At 39.9% G+C, this 20,948-nt stretch overlaps 1 protein-coding gene across 2 annotated transcripts in view; it reads left to right on the top strand.

Moving 5' to 3' along the window:
* LOC147728656 (kynurenine/alpha-aminoadipate aminotransferase, mitochondrial-like) overlaps window positions 1-20,948 on the top strand; it is a 486,130-nt gene that overhangs the window by 165,286 nt on the left and 299,896 nt on the right. For both annotated transcript variants that reach the window (XM_086962430.1, XM_086962432.1), the window contains exons 3-4: window positions 10,661-10,829; window positions 13,920-14,052. In XM_086962430.1, coding sequence (XP_086818556.1) covers window positions 10,661-10,829; window positions 13,920-14,052 — 302 coding nt within the window. The remainder of the gene's footprint in view (window positions 1-10,660; window positions 10,830-13,919; window positions 14,053-20,948) is intronic.

The raw sequence follows: 20,948 nt of genomic DNA, 5'->3' as shown, positions 1-20,948 counted from the left end.
TGCGGACTAGGGTGCGATGTGAGACTGTTTCAAAGGTGGCATAGAGGTCTAGGAGGATGAGGGCCAGAGCCTCTACACTGTCAAGTAGGGAGCTGATGTCATCTGTCCAGCGAGTAGGGCGGTTTTGGTGCTGTGGTTTTTCCAGAAGCCTGATTGGGAGAAGTTGAGGATGTTGTTTGTTCAATGAAGGAAGCAAGTTGACTGTTCACAGCCTTTTCCAGAACCTTCGCCAGGTATGGGAGTAAGGAGATAGTTCGGATGTTCTTGAGGTCCGTGGGGTCCGACAAAGATTTTTACAGGAGAAGGTTAATCTCTGCGTGTTTCCAGTCATCAGGGAGGGAGGCGGTCTTGAAGGAGCAGTTGGTGATTCGTTGCAGCTTGGGACAATGATGTCTATGGGTTTGTGTTAGAAGTGTTGGGGGTAGGGGTCTGTGGGGGCCCCAGAGTTGGTGGTCATCATAGTGTTGAGGGTGTCTTCGATGCTGAGGGCGGTCCATCTGTCCAGTGTTGGCTCTGTGATGCGGGAAACAGTGGGGGTGGATTCCCCAAGAAAGTTGATGTGGTTGAAGTTGTTGTAGATGGTCTTCATTTTGAGATGGAAGAAGGTGCTGAGTCTGTTGCAGGGGTCTTAGGAGGGTGGGATGTCGTATGTCTCATTGTTGGGTTGTGCACAATCATTGATGATGCCAAAAAGTCCCTGGCAGTAGTGCATGGTTGGAAGAAATACAAAACAACATTAGATATCTCAAATGGATTCTTATGCCAAAATAAAACACCTGAAAGCAGATATTTGACAGCATTTTCAGCCCTCCACTCTTAACAGCAATTCTGTAGCCTGCCCCAAGGATATGAGAATAGCCTTGGGTTGTTCTCAGCAAGAGTATTAAGAGTTACTTCACAATTGTGATGAGGAGATATTGTCCTATGTAGATGATATTTTTCTGACAGATGATGAGGTATTGGATCACTTGCACAGCATGTATCACATCATTTTTGAGTTCGCCACTGCGAGCTACAAATTTGAACTTTAAAAAACCTGCCTCAATGTCCTATTTTTGTGATATGAGTTATCAAGTGAAGAAAAAAGCCTAGCAGCTACTTTTTTAGAAAAAATGTGTGCTGCTCCAACCTCTGAAAACCCTGAAAGGTTTAGAATCCATTTTAGGATTCCTAAATTTTGGAAGAACATACATTTTGGATTACACGGAAAAGGTAAAATATTTCTACAACCTAATCAGACCTGATTTTTCAGCTCATCATTGGACACAGGAACACACATAAATTCTCAGTTCCTTACAAGCTGATATGATAGCTTCCAAACACTTACACAGACAAGTAAATACTACGAATTTGGTGTAGTCGCAGGTCAATCAAGGTATACTTACCTCACCATAAATAAGGGGGAAAATGTACCAATTGCACACAAAGCATCTTTGTACACAAACGCAGAAATGCATTTTGCATCCAGAGAAAAGATACTGACAGCAGTAGAGAAAGCTGTAGTGAGAGAAAGAGCACTAGCTCAAAGGGGAAACGCATAATTGTTGTTACTCCATTACCACCTTAGAGTCTGTTACCAAAGCAAGCGTTCTAAACGTAAAAGAACTGTATCTGCGTTTGATACAATGGGATCATTCTCTCACTGCTACAGATGTAGACTACAAATGTGACTACATTAAAAACGCATATATTCCTGCACTAAGGAATATATGCGTTTTTAAGGAATATCTTTTCCTGAATGAAATAATGCCCCAAGATCAGTATGAATATGCCATTTTCACTGACGGAACTGCCCAGCCTGCATGTGCGATTGTGAAGTGATGTATGCAGGACAGCAAGTTCCGTCCTAGCAATACACAGATGCGGTATCTAGGACATTGCATGGCACAGCTGGTAAAACTAAAAGCCCTGATACTGGCACTAACAAATATAGATCAGGGATTCCCCACACTCATTGTGTGTGATTATTTTTACTGTGTCCAGTCATTCAATGAATATCTTCACTATTGGGGACAAAATGGGTTTTATATATTCCAAAGTGTTCACAGTAAAGTACAAGTTGCTTTGGGAAGTGATGGGAGAGTTGAAAGAATGTTTGCCATGGGCTGATGTAATTCACACATTGAGTCATCAGAGTGTTCTCGTGCACATTGTAGGGAACTCCCTGGCTGATGAAGCCGCCGAGATGACAGTGTGAAGTGCCTCTGCTGCTGCAATCACTCCTTCTAGCACGAGGATAGACGGACATATAATGATAGCTGTGAACACTACCAAACATGGATCGCAGATTCGGATACATTCTAGCTGCACACGAGGGTCTGGGTTCAGCACACGCAGGTATCCCTTCAGCTATTTCACTACTGAAGCAGCGTTATTGATGGCCAGGTCTTTCTAAACAGACAAAGGGTTATGTGCTTAACTACGACATATGTCAAAAGATGAAAGGTTCCACCGTAGCATGTCCACCACAAACCACAAAAATTATTTGGCTGTTGAAGCAACAAGAACATTGCTTCTTCCGCCCCTTGCCGGCAAGAAAGAAAAGAGGTATGTCTGAATTGGTTTGATCAAACCACACTATGTGCCGTATACTCACTAGTAGGCCACGTGGACACCTGAGTAGCCACTGATCTCCTCTCGCTATCATACAGGAAGGTCAGACAGAAAGATCAATAACCTTTGAAGACAACACTTCACGAAGTGAAGGGATTACCAACAATGGAATGGAACTTGTACCTGTTAAAATTGAACAGCAACAAACTACAAATGAAACACAGATCTCAATTTGGCCTAATACCAACATCTATGTGAATATGTCTCGACAGGAGACATATGCCAGTTCCACAAAATCTGCTGAGCTACCAAAGATAGATCGAACTGTGTCTGGCTACTACATTGATTTTGATACTTTCTCGTGGATCCAAGGGAACCCGAGTTACCACCACCGCCTGTTTCCCAAAAACACAGAATTTGGCTGAAAAAGACGTACTTTGTTTCTCTCTGGATACAGTTCTGGATTGCAGTTGGTCTACTGTTCCTAGTTGTTTGGATTGGTATAGTGCCTGCCTTTTTCTTGCTCCTGAATGAACATTACCTCCCAGAACGCTCTGCAGTACAACATATGAACTTAGACCTGAAACCGAATGCACCATAGATGGAGGGACCCATCCTTAATAACATTGCAGCAGATCCAGTTCCTGGAGGAATATTTTGAGACAGAGTTTCCTATGCTGTGTATGGTCCTACTGTACTTTTAAAAATACCACACTTATTTAAAATTTCTCTTAGTGATATAATCACCTCTAGTACTTTCTCGAAGGTTTGGGCCTTTGAAACTGTAATTACTATGCTATCTGATTTAGAACAATTTGCTGCATTTTTAAATAATTATTTGTATGATGGTACACCATGTTTTTGTTACCAAAAATATTGTCATCATTTCTTAGACAAAGCAAGTATCACACGCAATGTTTTCTCTTTCCAATAATGGGAACATTACCCAACACCACAAAAAGGCTGTTCAACAACATTTGCACAAAAGGTTGCTTATTTTTCTGGCTTTAACACTTCAGACCCGACTTCATATTACTATAAGCTTGCACCTACACCTGCAAAGAAAAATATGCACACTAAGCTGATATACTCTGCTTCCTTTATTTCCCAACTGTATTTAAGGGGTTTTGACTTTTGGAGGGACACTATAGAAACAAAATCTATCTGGGGGACTGAAGATTGGCAAGTTCGGGGAACTGAGTCCTTTTTAGACCATGCCTCAAACCACATCAGTACATAAAAATTGAAAAATTGGAAAAAGAAGGGATCAATATAAAGATACTTATATGGTAGGAGACTACGAATTCTCCTATCTTTCTGGCACTTGTCCACACATCTACTATAATCACATTGCAATAACCATCACTACTATGTGAGGACGTGATTACATATTTTATTTATTGTAATCACACAGGATAATCAATCTAGATTTCTGCATTAAATTTTACACTATACAAACATATATATACACATATGTACACAAATATATACAAAAGAATAAAGACAAAAATACATTAAATTTATACAAAAAAACACAAAATCATAAATATTTTCTTCTTCACCCAGAAAAAAATGTTTAGCAACAGCTAGGTGTCCTCCTATAAAGTCTAGGTGGTACACCCCGAGGTAGTCAGACACAAAAGGTTCATAAAGTAACTAAACAGAACCTAAATCAGAAAAATGTGTCAATGGCATTAATTCCCATCATATTTCAACATTAGGACTCCTCTATATTGAAAGTGTTGATGCGGTCGCGTTTCGGCCTTCCAACAATTCTGGCCTCTTCAGGACAGGGTGATGAAAAACTCTTGGGAATCCATCCTGCGACGCCCAGTACCAAATCTCAGGAAAAGGGGGTTGCTTAAGGATTGTAGGCACCCGCCTACTAGGAAAAATATTTCAAGGCTCTCCTGTTCCGGGTACTAAATATCCCAGGAAAACAACTTAGTTCACAATTAAATCGACCACATCAGATCATTTTCCTGAACGATAAGGTGCAACAGACTTCCTGGCTTGGATTAACCAAGATCAAAGACTTGATTACACCTCAGATTCCCTTGCTTACACACTTTCAGGGTTGGCAAAATTACACACAACACAGTGATGATACATTAGATGCCATGCCATACAATGGTTTATACAATTCGTCAGACCCCAATAGGAATGGTTGGTTGGTTTGGCCTATCGACACAAGTAGATGTCAGTCAAGATTCTGGTCTACGACTGAAGGGTTTAGTGCCCATAGGCCTGACCAGCGCTATGCACAAACAGAACTCTGAGGGTGGTGACATCTTACCGTGTTGGCATGTTATGCCTTGCAATGCTAAAGACCTTAATACTGTCACAAGTTAAACACCACTTGTTCCTTCTCTCAGATGACATGGATCTGAGGGATTTTTTGTTAGGTCCCCAGAAGCCTCGTCTAAAGCACTTCTTGTATGCAATTTACAATGAGGTATGGAAAATCTCCCAGCAGGAGGCTGTTGAGAGATTGCCTTGACATTGATAGTTTTAATCTAGTAAAGGCGTTTGCAGTGATCAACAGTGGTATGACCACATTATCATCCAGAATGTATTCACTGGGCAACATTGTGTCTTCTGCAATGGATATAATGGAAACAGAATTTATCTATTCCACAACATGGACAATCGCAATTGTGATCCATTCTATTACTAACTGGGCACTGCAATCATTGTGCTTAGGTAACATGCCCTGGCACTACATCAACTGCACAACTCTGTTTTCTGCGTACAATCTAATGGAAAAATAGATGTCAATGGCATGAAGAAATGCAAAATATACCATGTTGCACATTGAAAAATTGGAGTGTTATCTTCACCGTGACTGAGTCACCTTCCACAGAATGGTTAATCCAAGGCCATATTGTGGATGTTGTGTGGGTACACCCACAGCAACACCTATGGAATATGCCTTTCACACAGAGTAATGCATGAAAGGGGGCCATATTTACATGCAGGGTGACTTTACATGACCTTGTAAATACTGGTGCATCCAAAAAAGAGATGCACTAGTGACGCAATGGGATTATAAATAAGCCCCTGGATTTCTCCTGCCTTTCTCATCAATGTTGGGAGCCAATGACCGGGTGCCTCTAAAATCACCATATTCTGAGATAGTCCAATTTTAAAGAACTAACACAAAGTAGCCATGACCTGAGGATTCCATTCCTGGACACTGCATTTTATTTTACTGACCTCCCATCTGATTGGCAGGTTACTTTTACACTCTGGTATTAATTACCAATTACATGTATTTATTTAAAACAATAATAATGCAACAATAGTGTAAGGAATTGTGTTATTACTCAATACCAAGGTCGTTGTCAGAATGAACAGGGAAAGTCAATAAATAAACTTGTGTTGAACCCTCTAGTAGATTGGCACAAAATCAGTGAGGCTTAACTTAGAGACAATGTGTAAAGTATTTCTGCACACTCAAACCGTAATAAAGTGAAAACACCACATAAGAAAAATCCTAAACCAATTTAGTACATTTTACTAAATAAATAAATGAATGAAATGGCACAAAAAAACTAAAATCCAATAAGTAGAATGGGAGTTATATATTTCAAAGCTTTAAGTAAGATAGCAGCAAGAATCACAAAGTGCTATCATGTTCATCTGGTCACACTGAACCGGGTCAAAGTCAAATGTGCAGTTGGATAAAGAGCCTAGATTCATCCCTGTGGAAGTTTTACCTACTACTTGGTTCAGTTCTATGCTTGGAGTCTCAGTTATAGCTTTGCATTTGCCGGCAAATGGAGCAGTTATTGGAAACCCGAAGTGCACGCTGCAGGTGAAGTCCAGAGTCTGTAGCCATGGAGATCATGTCAGAAGTGTTGGAGAGGAAAAATAATATCTAAACTTTACTGGCATGAGAAACATTGATTATGACACTCTCTGAGACAAAACTAATAAATGTGCACAAACTACACGTTCAAGAAATGGCAAAGTATAAGAATTTTTGTTACTGCATCGTTAAAGGATGCAGAAAAAGGATTAGATTAGATGATGTCAATTGTATAATTAAGAGTTATTAATCAAAAACACTCATTTTCATTAGCATGTGCTAGAAATGTGTAAATGGTGAACTCTTCCATTATATAGTTTCACCTTTATTCATACTTTATTAACATTTGTATGTGCATATACCAAGAGCTAGTTAAGCATCAAGATTTAACCTTAATATGATGACAAATTCAATTTAAATGTATATTTTTTGTATAACCGTGTGCATTGAAATAACAAAAGAAAGTAGATGCTACACAATGCTAATTAATGACGCCTTCATGAAACTTTCATGCATGTACTACTGTCACGCACCTACAAGGAATTTAATATATTAGGATTTTCAACGTATTTACACTCCAGTATTTTTTAAAGCGGAAATCTATCATACTGACTCGTATTATTTGTAACCATAGTAGATGATTTTAAGTGCATCAGACTTGTATTAGAAGCACAATGTCTTTATATTTCCTATGAATGTATGCTTAATAATTCTGTGGGCCTCATTTATGAGAAATGACGCATCGCTGCGTGAAAGCACCATGCGTCACTCCTCAGTGTGCACTCCTTGCATCATGATTGATGCGTCATATTTATAATATGATGCATCATGTCGCAAGGAGTTACAGATACTTCAGTATTTCTGACGTATCTGTAGGCGCAAAAGTGAGGCTGGAGTGTGTCACAAAAGTGACGCAACTCCAGCAATGTGTACTTTCACATGGGAAAGTCCCATGTTGTTAGTGACTAAGTCAGTCTTACGCCTGCCATGAAGCAGGTGTAAGATTTTGACGCATTAGCGGCCAAGAAATGGCGCAGTGAAATCTTATAGATTTCACTGCGTCACTTCCATAACCGTTTCTTGCATCAAAACGCCCCCCTTGCATACATTATACCTGGTGCAGGTATAATGTGGAGCAGGGGTTTACAAAGGGACGCATCTACTTAGATGCGTCACATTGTAAATATGGCACAACAAGGCGCATTTTTTACGCCACTGGTGCGCCACAAAAAGTGACGCACCGGCGGCGTAATAGTGACTCACAGCCTCATAAATGAGGCCCTATATATTTCATGCTAAATTAGCTTGATTTAATTGATTTAATGTGGGCTTGACTGAAAATGTTAAGTCCCTTGACTTGCAGAATCTAATGCTCTTGAGTGAATTTTTCAGTACAACCAATAATGTGAAATAGTGTTTTTCTTTTCTGAGTTCTCATGGATTGCTCAAGATACTGTGCAACATTTTGTGATACAATCCTGAACAGCTGCCTGGAAAACTGGCTACTTGAACTTGCTTATTTGCTCTTCCTGAAGGAGCATTGTTCTAACATTTCACATAATGGATTGCTTAAGAACTACTGGCCAGACGCATCAAGCCTTTTTCTCCTCGCAAGTGGGCAAAATCAATGCTTCCTCCTGTTTGAGATCATCAAAAATGCTTTTCTGATGCAGCAAACACAATTTAGTGATTCAGTAACCTGTTACCAAATCGCAAAATGGGTTTGCGATTCACTATTTGGAAGGGGCGTGTTTAGGATGTCCCTTCCAAATAGAGAATCCTAATGGCATGCATGAATGTTTTGTGACTGTGAATGTGGTTGCAAACAATTTGCATTTTACCACCTAATTAGAGTAGGTGGTAACTGGTTCTCAAATGGGTCCCCGAGGGACACCTTCCCCTTTGTGAATGTCACTTGGACCACTGCCTGCTCTCAAAAAATTAAAAGCATACTTTAAATTTTTGTTTTTGAAACACATCCCATTTTCCTTTAAGCAGAATGGGCTGCATGTCCCAAAAAATCATTGCTTTATTTAAAGGCAATCACAGACATAGTAGTCTGCTGACCCCAGCAGACCACCATCTCTGTGATTTGTATGATTCCTATTGGGTCACAAATTGCAACCTACCTCATTAATATTCATGAGGTTGGTCATATACGATCCCCTAGGAATTGCTAAAAGTGTTCCACACACTTTTAAGCATTCCGTTTTGGATTTCCTAATCGCGAATCACAAAGATTCACAATTAGGAATTTGCAAAACAGTTTCTTTATTCATCTGACCCTACGTAACTATCCCACCTATTTTTCTACCATTTGTGTCTTCTTTATGTCACCTGACACCCATCCGATGTGAACTGACCAATGGGCCGAATGGTCTGACCAGATGAGGTGATTCCAGGAGGTACTACCCCTGGAACTTCAAGAATATAATATTGCCCAACTTAGCTGACATGGGATTGCTTCTTCTTGTTGCCTGCCTGGAGTTAGCACTCTTACTGGTGACAGATTCTTTGCAGAACTTTCCTCAGCAATCTTGAAATGCCTCATTGCGGACTCACCTGACTTCCTTTACGAACTGATGCATACACTGTGTGCACTGAGTGGTCTCTTTTTTCTTGGGAGACTATTTGAACTTGCATGTTTCATGTCCCTTTCTGAACTGTTGAGCTTTGGTATCTTATTTCAATTGCATTGTTACAATTTTACTAAATTGTCTATAAACTGATTTACCGATGCACTTGTTTACCTTAAAATTTTATAAACTAAAGTAAATTGCCATATTGACTCAGCTATCATGATTTACCTCGCTCCAAATGAATGTGCATTCCTAATTTGGGGTTACTGATAACTAGAGGAGATCATATTAGAGAGATCAAGGAGCATTAAATACTAATGTTAGTAAAGCTTTGACTGAACTCTTAGTGTGTATGATTTTCTCTTGCCTATGTTTCTTTAGGAGATTTATGCTTGCCTCTATAATTTTTTATCTTTATAGTATTTGTATTGAGAGTAATCTACATGAGTCCGATTTCTAGTTTGTAGTTCATTTATCCGAATCCTGGTCCTGGTTGACTGTTGGGACCCTTAATATTAAACCCCTCTCAATTCTAAAAAAGATCCTTCGGAGTGCCAAGAGAATGATATGAATCATTGGCTGAGGAAAAATAAGAAAAATAAAAGGATGGGCTAGTACGCTACAGCAGAAGTCTGATACAGGTCCCACATTGGGCTTGCTATTCATTCCTTCCTGGGGTTCCTTGTGGTTGGATTCTAGAATCGTTATCCTACCAGTGCTTTTTAAACTTGATGCTATATTTTGGATCTGTCAAAGCAACAGCCCATGTATAACTGTGCTAAAAGGGTCCCTGAGTATAGGTGTTTTTAATTTATTGATTGTTTTTGTTGTTTTATTGTATTAAAGTTTTTGGTCGTCGTATTTTAACCTTATGATGTAATGTATATGTTAGGAGGTTCTTTTACACTTTATATGAATTTCATTGATATATGTTTATGTGCTCATAGTTTTAATAATACTCGGGAGTACACAGGTTTTTTTATACATTAAATAAAATTATGCCAAACGCTAAATCTTGATTTGGGGTATATATTGAGCTTTAGTCCTCTGTACATTGATTGAATAAAAGAGTGTATTGCATGAGGTAATGTAAGTGTGGGTGTTATTATTCTCCAGGGGAAGTTCTTTTATTTTCCAGTTCGGTTTATACCAATTATATCATGTTTGGAAGGAAGAACACAATCACTTTAACAGCGGTTAGCTGGAGTAAAGTGTTCAGAGTCCTAAAAGACAGCAAATACGGGTTCAGCAAGGGAAGACAAAAATCATGTTCAACTAATAGTATTTAATAACCTATTTTGAATTAAAATAGTAATGCAATAATAGTAATATTTTTCTTTAATAAAAAATTGGTTATTCATCATTGTATAACTGCATAAAAATATGTACTATTTTTATGTTTTTCAACATGTATTTATATTTATTTATATTTGTAACTATTTTAAATAATTTAAATGATTTTACAATTATTTCATATGGGGTTTTATTTTAAGTCCCTACCTCCATTTTTTTCTATGGGATGGTGTGCAGTGCCAGTCGTTGGCAATGTGTAATGCTGGACTTACTACAAAATTATAAGTTACTGCTAAAGTGTACATTACTACAAAGGTGCAGTTTGTTAATACCAAAAAAGAGTAAATGTAATCAAAAGTGTAATTTGTGAATCAGGCCCGAAGTGTACAAATATGTAAATCTGTTTTTTTTCTATTTTTATTAGGTTTGCTTATCTCAAAATCGCCACCATCGTTAATTAATTTATGTGGGGGTGTACCAAACAGTAGCTCATACCCATTCAAGAAAGCCAGTATCACCATGCATGATGGAAGCATTATTGAAATCGAAGAGGATTTGATGAAGATAGCCCTCAATTATTCATTGGGTCAAGGGTATGTTACAGACAACATTCATTATCTGGGAAAATAAGTTACTGTTGAAGACCACTGGTCTGGGGGAAAGGTATACTTTCAGAATATGTCTCAAACTTGTTCTTTGGCCCAGACATTGCCAACCATGAGTAGCCAATTACTAATTTACCATCTTACTTAAGGCCTGATTTAGAGTTTGGCGAATGGGTTCCTCTGTCACAAACGTAACAAATATCCCCCCCACCATATTGCCAGTTTATTATATCTGATGGCATTTGTAATAAAGCAGACAATTATCCGTCATGTGTGTGATGGAGTAAACCACCTGCCAAATTCTAAAACAAGCCCTTGGTCTCTTGGCAGGTGAAATCTTATAGGAGTTCCACAGCTGTGGCTACCGTTGGCTGGGTTCCCAAGTAAAGAGACAGCACTTAATCATAATTGTTACAAGTAAAAATACACCTCTATGGTACCAATTTAATGCAAAGATTTAATATTGTGTTGAATCCTCATGGTTGCATCTTCTTTAGCGAGTTTGGACAAGCTGCCAATGATCAACAAACTAGTTTCAAAGTATTTGAAAGTGGACGCATATCTTCTGTCCATGAATATTTTTCACCTACGCTGAATGGGTGCAAATTAGTCATCTGGTCTGCCAATGGTTCTCAAATGTTAGCTTAGCTTTTTTCCTAGCAGTACTATTTTCAATAATGACTTTGTGATCTAGCTATTGAAGATTCCGTTCATTTGTAAACACTGGCAAAACCTGAAGAGTTTCAAAGAAAGACTTGGGGAAACAACTATTGTATTACAGCCTCCATTACGAGTGACCTGGTGTTTTATGCCTGGGGTTGGATACCTCTTTGGAAAAACTCTGATTGTTCTGGTATTCCCAGACCCAAATGTTTAAGGGACCAGAAACATTGGGGCTTTTTAATGGGTGTGGATTTGCACCAACACAAATCATGGATGGAAGAGGGGCAGAAGCTGTGCCCTGATGCACAGCTTAGCCTCCCTCATCTACAGCACCAGAAAAGGAGCAGCCAGTGCTCACCCAGAGAAACCACAACTTCAGTACCAACAAAACGCCTGACCCCAAACCTCACCCCAAACTCCAAAGCAATACAGGCCGACACAAATATTCAAAAGTTGGTTAGAGCAAAGGGCACAAATCTGACTTAATCTCCATGGAATTGGGGACAACATGCATAAAGAATACCTGGTAATTCTGTGTCCAGCAAGTTAATACTCATTTTGGGGAGTTTAGTTTGTGATCAGGGTGTAGCTTCAGAAGGGGAGGGTGTTTGGGGGGTTACACCCCTAATTAATGTTTGTGATAAGTATTTGAGTACAAGTGCTTTTAGTAGGGTATGTTGAATTGTCTGTCACATTTCATCAGGAATATTTACATATACAGACAAAAATGCACACCTACATTCTCTTCCTCTTTCTATTTGGATAGACCTAAAACATGTTGGTTATTTCACAAAAGAATGTGTTTTCTCTCACTTAGTACCCCTACCAATAAGCATTAGTGTCCCCTTCCACAGCCCTTTACGGCGCTCTTGGCAATCCCTGCTTACCATATTGTCATCATGTGCCAGTGTGATTCTTGGGAAAATTGAAGCTCAGCCCCCACACCTCCCCATCTTACTGGCCAAGCTACATCCCTGCTTGTGATCCCAATTATCTCACTGAGAGATGCCAGCTGGAATAGCTAATTACAGGCCTCGGTATAGCCCTCACAATTAATGGAAAACTGTGAATGGGGGCCTCAGCATTCAAACATTTATTTAGCAGAAGCATCACCTTACATGTTACATAAACATTATTTACCAGGAAACAAATAGAATAAACAAGAGAATGAGATGCCTTGGGCTAGGGACGCAACAAAGATGGATAACCAAATGCTGAAACACAAGGGTATTTAAATCAGATGTAGTCTGACATTGTTGACCCCAAATGCCCTGAAAGTGATAATCTGCCATATTATATTATAACGTTTATATATATAAAAGTATACTTCCTGTTAGATCTTTCAGTGTAATTTATTCTACAGTCACTAGAGGATTCACAACTAAATATGGCATCTTATTTTTTCATTGGGATAGTGAGGTGCCCCAAGATGTGGAGCCATTTCTAATTATAATTGCAGTTTAGCTGTATTTTTACGAGCCATACTGCATCCACAATCAACTTCATTTGTTTTCTTAAACATGGAGCCTTAACTGCAGTGAGTGGTATTCCCCGAGAGAGCAGTTCTCCTATGAGATGTTCGGGTTCCACAAATATTGTAAGACTTGATAGTTCAAGTGTCCTTTATTATTTCACAGAGTTGGCGTTATTCTTCAGGACAAATTGATGTTTTTTTACCTAAAGTTGTTTTGTTGTTTTATGTTCATCAACAATTTTATTTCTACTTTTCCACATGTATCTGAGCTATAATAACTGCCTCTGTTTATTTGTTAATGCTGAGCTGTCCGTTTTCAACTAGTTGTATCAGAGTGACAAGAGAAGTCTTTCTTCGATAACCAAGTATTTCTAGGTAGTAGTGTAGCACATTAAGTATTTTTAGCAAGTAACAAATGACTTCCTCTGCACTTGGTGTCTGCACCAATGCACACTCTCATTGGGTGTGCCCAGCAAACGTTGGGTAGAAATTTTGAGCTACAGGAGTTGTAAATCGCAATGGTGCAGTTCATGGAAAGAAGTATTAAAGGAGTTCAATGTTACTTATTCTAACATGCCCCTGTGACTAAGCCCCACAATATCCAACTCCGTATTAAAAAAAGTTATTTCGAGGCAAATATACTGAGGCATGTAAGAGTATGAAAAGAGTACTACAGAAGTATTACTTTACGTACTCCAAAATGCCTTTGTGAATAGGCCATACAGCCTACAAATAATGCAATTTGACACAACTTGATTTTATGTGATAGTCTAAACAAAATGTTGATCTTTAGGTGCTAGCCAGCCATTGTCAGAGCTTAGAATAAAATATGTTTTCAATACCTTACCGCCCGTTCTCATTCTGAGTGGAAACAAGCATTTAATTGTTCTTAGTTGAGAGAATTTAGTGGGATTATTCATATATGTGTATTTTTGTTCCAGAGTTCCAGATCTTGTATCCTGGTTAAAACACCTACAAATAAGAGTCCACAATCCTCCAACTGTCAATTATAGCCCAGAAAATGGTCAGATGGAGCTGTGCATCACTAATGGATGTCTTGAAGGACTGAGCAAGGTAACAGATAAGGTGTTGCTGACTCCGTAATGTGTGCATAAGAAAAAACAAGGAATAGCAAATCCAATAGGTCTCAGCTCTAAAAGACCATCTTTGGAGCCAGGCGATCACCCACAGCCCACTTTAAATATATGATATGTTTTCGAAATCATGGGTCTGCCATCAGACAGTTAAAGCTGTGGCCAAGACCTGAAGAATATTAGTTTCCATTCATAGTTCATGGTTTACCAACATCTATCAGACTTACACACAGTAGACATTCACAAGAGGATAACTAGCATGTGTAAATCCATTGATTTTTGCATAATTGTGTGTGCTAACATAATGGGTTTGAAATAGACATGGTTAACCTTATGAGTTTCTGTATGCATCACAGAAGTGAGTGTATGTGTGCATTCACAAACTCATCACTGACCGTTTCCCATCCTGGAGGTGGTGGGAGATCTACTTCTGCAAGGTTATGGAAATTCTCTAGGGTTGGAAGGGCACCAGAACACCCCAAAACATGTTCCCCAGTGGACAAATATAAATTGTATATGGTGTCTGTCTTCCCAAAAGCATACTTGCATTGTGCGTACAACTTCTTACTTAGCAGTGCCACTTAATTTCCAGTAATGGTAGTGCCTAATGATCCAGGGCCTATTTACCGACTCTTAAATACCGAATTTTACCAATTCCGTATTTAAGAGTCGGTAAATAGGAAGGGGGCAGATGTAGGTAATTCTAATTTTAGAATTACCGAATCGGTATGATTAGGTATTTACCGATTCGGTAAATATCGAATCCGTATTGCCCATTGATTCCTATGGGCCATGAAGCCCATAGGAATCAATGGGAAATACTGATTCGGTATTTACCGAATCGGTAAATACCGAACCCTGCAAGGGTGCAGGGGGTGTCACTTTGACACCCTCTAGCACCCCAAGTACAGGCTTGTGTGACATGTAGTTTTGTTGGAGGTGGGTGCCCCAATAAACCCTTGCGAGCTTGGGCTAAAATTTGATATAGAAAAAATTGCCAGCAAGGGAATTCTTTTGTGAATTATTCAGTAACAGGAGGTTGATCAATCTGTGCTGAGAAAACTTGGGACCAACTTAATTCAATTTAAACCTGTTATTCAACTAATTTATCACTTTCAATTTCAACATAGTGGTAAAGACTCACATAGGAAAAAGCTACACGGGAAGTAGATTTAATAGAAATATCTCTTTATATCAAGTTTTCATCTTAAAGGGTAACATTTTTTTTTAAAAACTGTGAAAATTAATCAACAATGTACAAGTGGACAAGACGTGGACTAGTTGTTCTTAAAATCCACTTGCGTTGCAATCCACTCTTTTTAGATAAGTGACAACGAATCTTGCTCACTGTATACAAAGAAATCGGAGAGTACATGTGACTTTTACTTTGATGGTTAAGACATGGCTACTGGAGAAAAGTTTGTGAACCAATACACATTTTTTTCATGAGTAAACATGTCAGACTCCTGGAAATTCTTCAGCAAGTAAAACTATAACCCCTCTGACAACGTGGATTGCTATTCGGGGTGGATGGTAGTTCACTATGATCAATAATGTCACTATTCTTGCTAAATCCAAGAAGGGTTTCAGTAATTTGAACCTGAGCTCAACCATTGGTACCTGTGGCACAGAGCTGATAGACTAAACTTGAGAAAATGTGTAAAATATTTAGAAGTACTAGAAAATGTAAAAGTCAAGAACGCACCACAATAAAAATCCTACTTCAATTTAAGCAAATAGAGAACATTTTAATAAGCAGAATGATCTAAAAAGACAAACATCCAGTGAGAGAAACCAGGGATAATGATTTTCAAAGTTTGAAATAAATATTAGCACCATAAAGAACAAAGCACCAGGACAAAGGTAAGATTTAAGGACAACCTCCATGGAGGCGCGGGTCAGATATGGGACCCACGTAGATCACAGTCAAAAAGTTACCATCTGATTAAGACATTTTTCTGGAGAAAAGGTGGTCATTCACAAGATGTCAGCGGGCAAGCTCCAAGCTGGGTCCGAGGCGGGGTTCTGAACAGTGGGGTCCAGATGCTTTCGATGATGAAGGTGGGAAAATGCCTGGTGGGCAAACTCTGGCATACATGCCCAGAAAGGCCTCGCCGTCAATCAGGGTGAAGCTCCCTATGTTCGGTCATTGGAACTTAACTGCAAGTCAGATCTTCTTCAATGGGAAAAACCAGCATGTTGGATCAGACCAGCGATTAGACATTGACAACTTCAGCTCAACAGCTGTCCTGGTCTCTCTCTGGGTCTCCAGAGGAAAAGTTGGCAAAAACCTTCCAAGTCCCAGCTTTCGCAGTTTGAGCAGGAGGAGTGCACTCTAACAGAGCCAACAGTTCCAGGACATCTGGAACATCACCTGGGGGGCAGGACTCACTCCAACAGAAGCTAACTGCATGTCTAGGTCAGATCCAGTTCAAACTGGTTAGCTGGACTCTTCAGGAAAGCTGGTTACTTGCAGTGTTTGTGTCCCTGCAGCTTAACAGGATATCAGCAAACTGACTCTTGGAGCACACATCTTGGTCCTATGTACAATTGGAAGCAGGTCCAGCCCTTAGGGTTTACCACATAGGTCACAACAGCAGATACAGTCCTTCTTCTGTCTTCCACAGGCCTAGCGGTGTTCCGAGGAAGGGGGATATACTTGCCTTTCCCTAACGAATGGGGTAAAAGTTCCCTGGGGCAACACTACCAATTCTGCAGCACTTTCAGTGTGTTGTAAGGTAAGCAATACCTGTGTGCCCCTCTTCTACCTCAATCCAAGATGGCAGACACTTTCCTTTTTCTTGCAGTGCTCCTGTGCCCAAGAAAACCCTCCCCTGTGGTCACCCAAAACCGGTTCTGTGGGACGCTCTTCTCCCACTGGGAGTGGTGCCTAGCCTGCTAGCAGAAAAATAGAGGAGGCAGGCCCAGGTTTGTGCTACATCTGCCTGTGACAGAGCATGCATCCTGAATTCCTAGCCAACCCCTTTCCCTTTGCTTTGTTTCATCTCTGGGAGCCACTTCCCACTTAATTAAAGAGTCATTTAGCTCCTGTGTGACAATGGACACTGGCAGAAAGGCACATTTGGGTCAGGCAGGCAAATTCCAACTTTTTAAGTGTTCTTTTTAAAACTGTAATGTAAAATCTGATTTGACCATTATGTTGAATTTTAAATAACTATTAACATGAATCCTTGGACCATTCGTCTAGCTTTTCCTAAACTGAAGTTCAGCATTACAAGATGTTATAATGTAATCCAGTTCTTCCCTATGGGAGAGCCAGAGTTACCACAGTGAAAAACTACTTTGGAGGGGTTTTTCACTTCTAGAACATGTAAAACATGAAATACACATATCCTACTTTTTAAATTCAATGCACCTGCCTTATTGGCTTTTAGCACCTTTCTTAGGGGTGGCTTATAAGTATTAAAAAGCAATGTTTAAGTCTGGTGAAAGGTTTTTTTGCCAGTTCAGATTAGCAGTTTTAAAACTACACACCCAGTCTGCTGGGGAAAATCTAAAGACACGCGTTGTATTGTCACTTTAGTGGTGGCACAATTTGTGCTGAAGTCCCCTAGTGGTATTTAACCTGGAGGTCCCAGTACTATATACTAGGGATGTATACTTAACTTAAATATTTCAATCAGGTACGATGAATCTCCCCCCCCCCGCCCCCCAGCAGAGATTCCGGAAGGACTCGGCCGCGTGGCGCAAGCTTCCACTGTCCCTTTTGGGTAGGGCGTTGTTGTTTAAGATGATGGACCTGCCCAGATTCTTGTATGCACTACAGAACCACCCGGATCTACTTTGCTACACTCGAAGCCTCACTCCGTGAGCTACTGTGGGCAGGAGCCCCCCGAATATCCCTTCAAAAGCTAACGCTTGGCTAGTTTGATGGGGGTATTGCCTTACCTGATATCCGTAAGTACTACTGGGCAGCACACCTCTCCACCATCAACCACGGCACGTACTGTGTTGGAGGTGAACCCGGGTACGGGATGGACCGTTGGCTGCTACCGGGGGGGAACTATGAAAGAGTGCTTTACTCTAAACGGGGTAGGTTCCCGCTCACCAGGGCCACCAAACACTCTGTGCCACTTTGGCACATGGTACAGAAGAAGTTGGGTTGGGCAAATACCATTACCATGTCCACTCCACTATGGGCTTCTGAGAGTTTGGGCGGCCTGCACCGCACGAAAGGGTTCCGTAGCTGGGACCTAATCGGGATTTCTCACGTCCGACACTTGTGGGGCCCCAAAGGGGTTGTATCGTTCGAGCACCTCCAGCAGACCTATGAGCTTGCCCCTAGGGAATTTTATCGCTACTTGCAGGTTCGCCACTCCCTTCAATCCAACATTCCTCCTGGGACCCTTCCTCCAGCGTCCTCCCCCCTGGAGGACAGATTACTAGATGGCCACATCCCTGACCACGCCATCTCCCTCACTTACAAGAAGATCGTTAATAACTCCTCTGAGCTGCTGCACACTCTTAAAGGGAAATGGGAGGCTGATGGGTTGGAAATCGATGAAGAGGAATGGAATGGAGGGCTGGCATCTCCTAGGGAGGTGGCTATATCGGCCAGACTCTGTCTTATTCAACTTAAAATACTTAATCGAGTGTACATTTCAGGCACAAGGCTGCGACTGATGGGCCAAGGCTCTGACGGCTTTGCTGGAGGGGATGCGGAGAGGCGGGGTCCTTTTTCCATATTTTGTGGGAATGCCCTCTCATACAGCGTTACTGGCGTAAAATACATCAATGCATGTATGAGATTCGGGGGGGTGCAATAGCGAGTGGAGGCCAAACGTTGCCTGCTGAATATATTGGAATCCACCGATCTGTCTGTACGGGGTAAGACGTGGGCTACACTTGGATTTGTAATCGCAAAACGGAATGTAGCGAGACTCTGGGGGGCTGGTACGCCACCAAAGATTGATCCATGGAAAAAAGACATGGATTGGTGCATGCTTCAGGAAAAGACAATTTATGTGGCGAGGGGCTGCCCACAACAATGGGCTGACATTTGGTCCAGCTGGAATGAGTACAGAGGACACATCTGCGAGCCCCCAGTGACATCTAGGGTTGACGATCCACTCGAAATACTGCATAATTGATGTAATCCTGCTCACTGTAAAGTTTGTATTTGTTGCTGCATGCTCTGAGCCCTGCTATGATCTGGTACGAAAATGCGAGTAATGTTTAAACTGTGTTATACACCACTGTTTTGTCTATGGAGTTAATAAAAATATATTAAAAAAAGAATATTCCAATCAGGAGTGTAGTCGATTTCTACATGTTGGAGGGGTTAGAACATATGCGCTGGGGACTGGCTAGCGGGGCTCCAGTGAGCAGTCAAAAAATCATCAGCATCCGTGCAAAAAAGAGACGGAGTGACCATACAAAAAGAGGCATTTTCATACAACATCTAAATCCAGAGCACTACACGAATCTCTGACAGAATATCGAGAGACAGGATATCGACACTCAAAATATCGTCGTTGGAATATCGAAGGCAAGTATATCGACACCCTATCTACAACATGGTAAGTACAAAAATATCGTAAATAAAATAAAATATGTTAAAAATATCGTAAGTAAATATATTGGGGGTTTTTTATTATTAAAAAAAGAAATATAAAGTAAATAATACTTTTATATAATTTAAACTTATGTAAAAATATTTTAGAATGTTTAAAATGATTAAATAATACATATTTAATGTTAAACATGTAAACGTACAATATGTAATATATAATTAATTAATTATAATATTTAATATTTTTTTAATTATTTTAAAAATATTAACAAATACTATCAATTACAAATACATCAACACTCATAAAATAATAACATAAATAATAATAAATATTTATATTTAATACATAAAAACAATGAAATATACTTTCATTATTTAAAAAACCATTTAAACACAACATTATGTAACATAATAAAAATATTATAAAATGCATAAATAATTATAAATTATAGTGCATAGCATAACCTAAAAATTACTATTCAAACTCCATAGGGTGCAACAGTAGGGAAAGTGTTAGATAGCAAATAGGTAAAAATTACTATTCCCACTCCAATGAGTGCAACATTAGGGAAAGCATTGGATAGCGTAAGAGTAAAAATTACTATTCCAACTCCAAAGGGTGCAACAGTAGGGAAAGGGTTGGATAGCGGGTAGTTAAAAATGACTATTCACACTCCAATGAGTGCAACTTTAGGGAAAGCGTTGGATAGCTTAAAGGTAAAAATTACTATTTCAACTCCAAAGGGTGCAACAGTAGGGAAAACGTTGGATAGCGGGTGGGTAAAAATTACTATTCACACTCCAGTGAGTGCAACAGTAGGGAAAGCATTGGATAGCGTACTGGTAAAAATTAATATTCCAACTCCAGTGAGTGCAACAGTAGGGAAAGCGTTGGATAGCGTGAGAGTAAAAATTACTATTTTAACTCCAAAGGGGGCAACAGTAGTGAAAGCGTTGGATAGTGTAGGGGTAAAATTACTATTCCCACTCCAGAGAGTGCAACAGTAGGGAAAGCGTTGGATAGCGGATGGGTAAAAATTACTCTTCCCACTCCAGTGAGTGCAACAGTAGGGAAAGCGTTGGATAGCGTAAGGGTAACAATTACTATTCCAACTCCAAAGGGTGCAACAGTAGGGAAAGCGTTGGATAGCGGGTGGGTAAAAATTACTATTCCCACTTCAGTGATTGCAACAGTAGGGAAAGCATTGGATAGCGTACGGGTAAAAATAACTATTCCCACTCCAGTGGGTGCAACAGTAGGGAAAATGTTGGATAGCGGGTAGGTAAAAATGACTATTCACACTCCAATGAGTGCAACTTTAGGGAAAGCGTTGGATAGCTTA

The sequence above is a fragment of the Lissotriton vulgaris genome, chromosome 3_1 (assembly GCF_964263255.1).
Source record: "Lissotriton vulgaris chromosome 3_1, aLisVul1.2, whole genome shotgun sequence".
NCBI classification, from domain to species: domain Eukaryota; kingdom Metazoa; phylum Chordata; class Amphibia; order Caudata; family Salamandridae; genus Lissotriton; species Lissotriton vulgaris.
The sequence above is the reverse complement of the archived record's forward strand: the minus strand, read 5'-3'. Positions and strand labels throughout refer to the sequence as shown.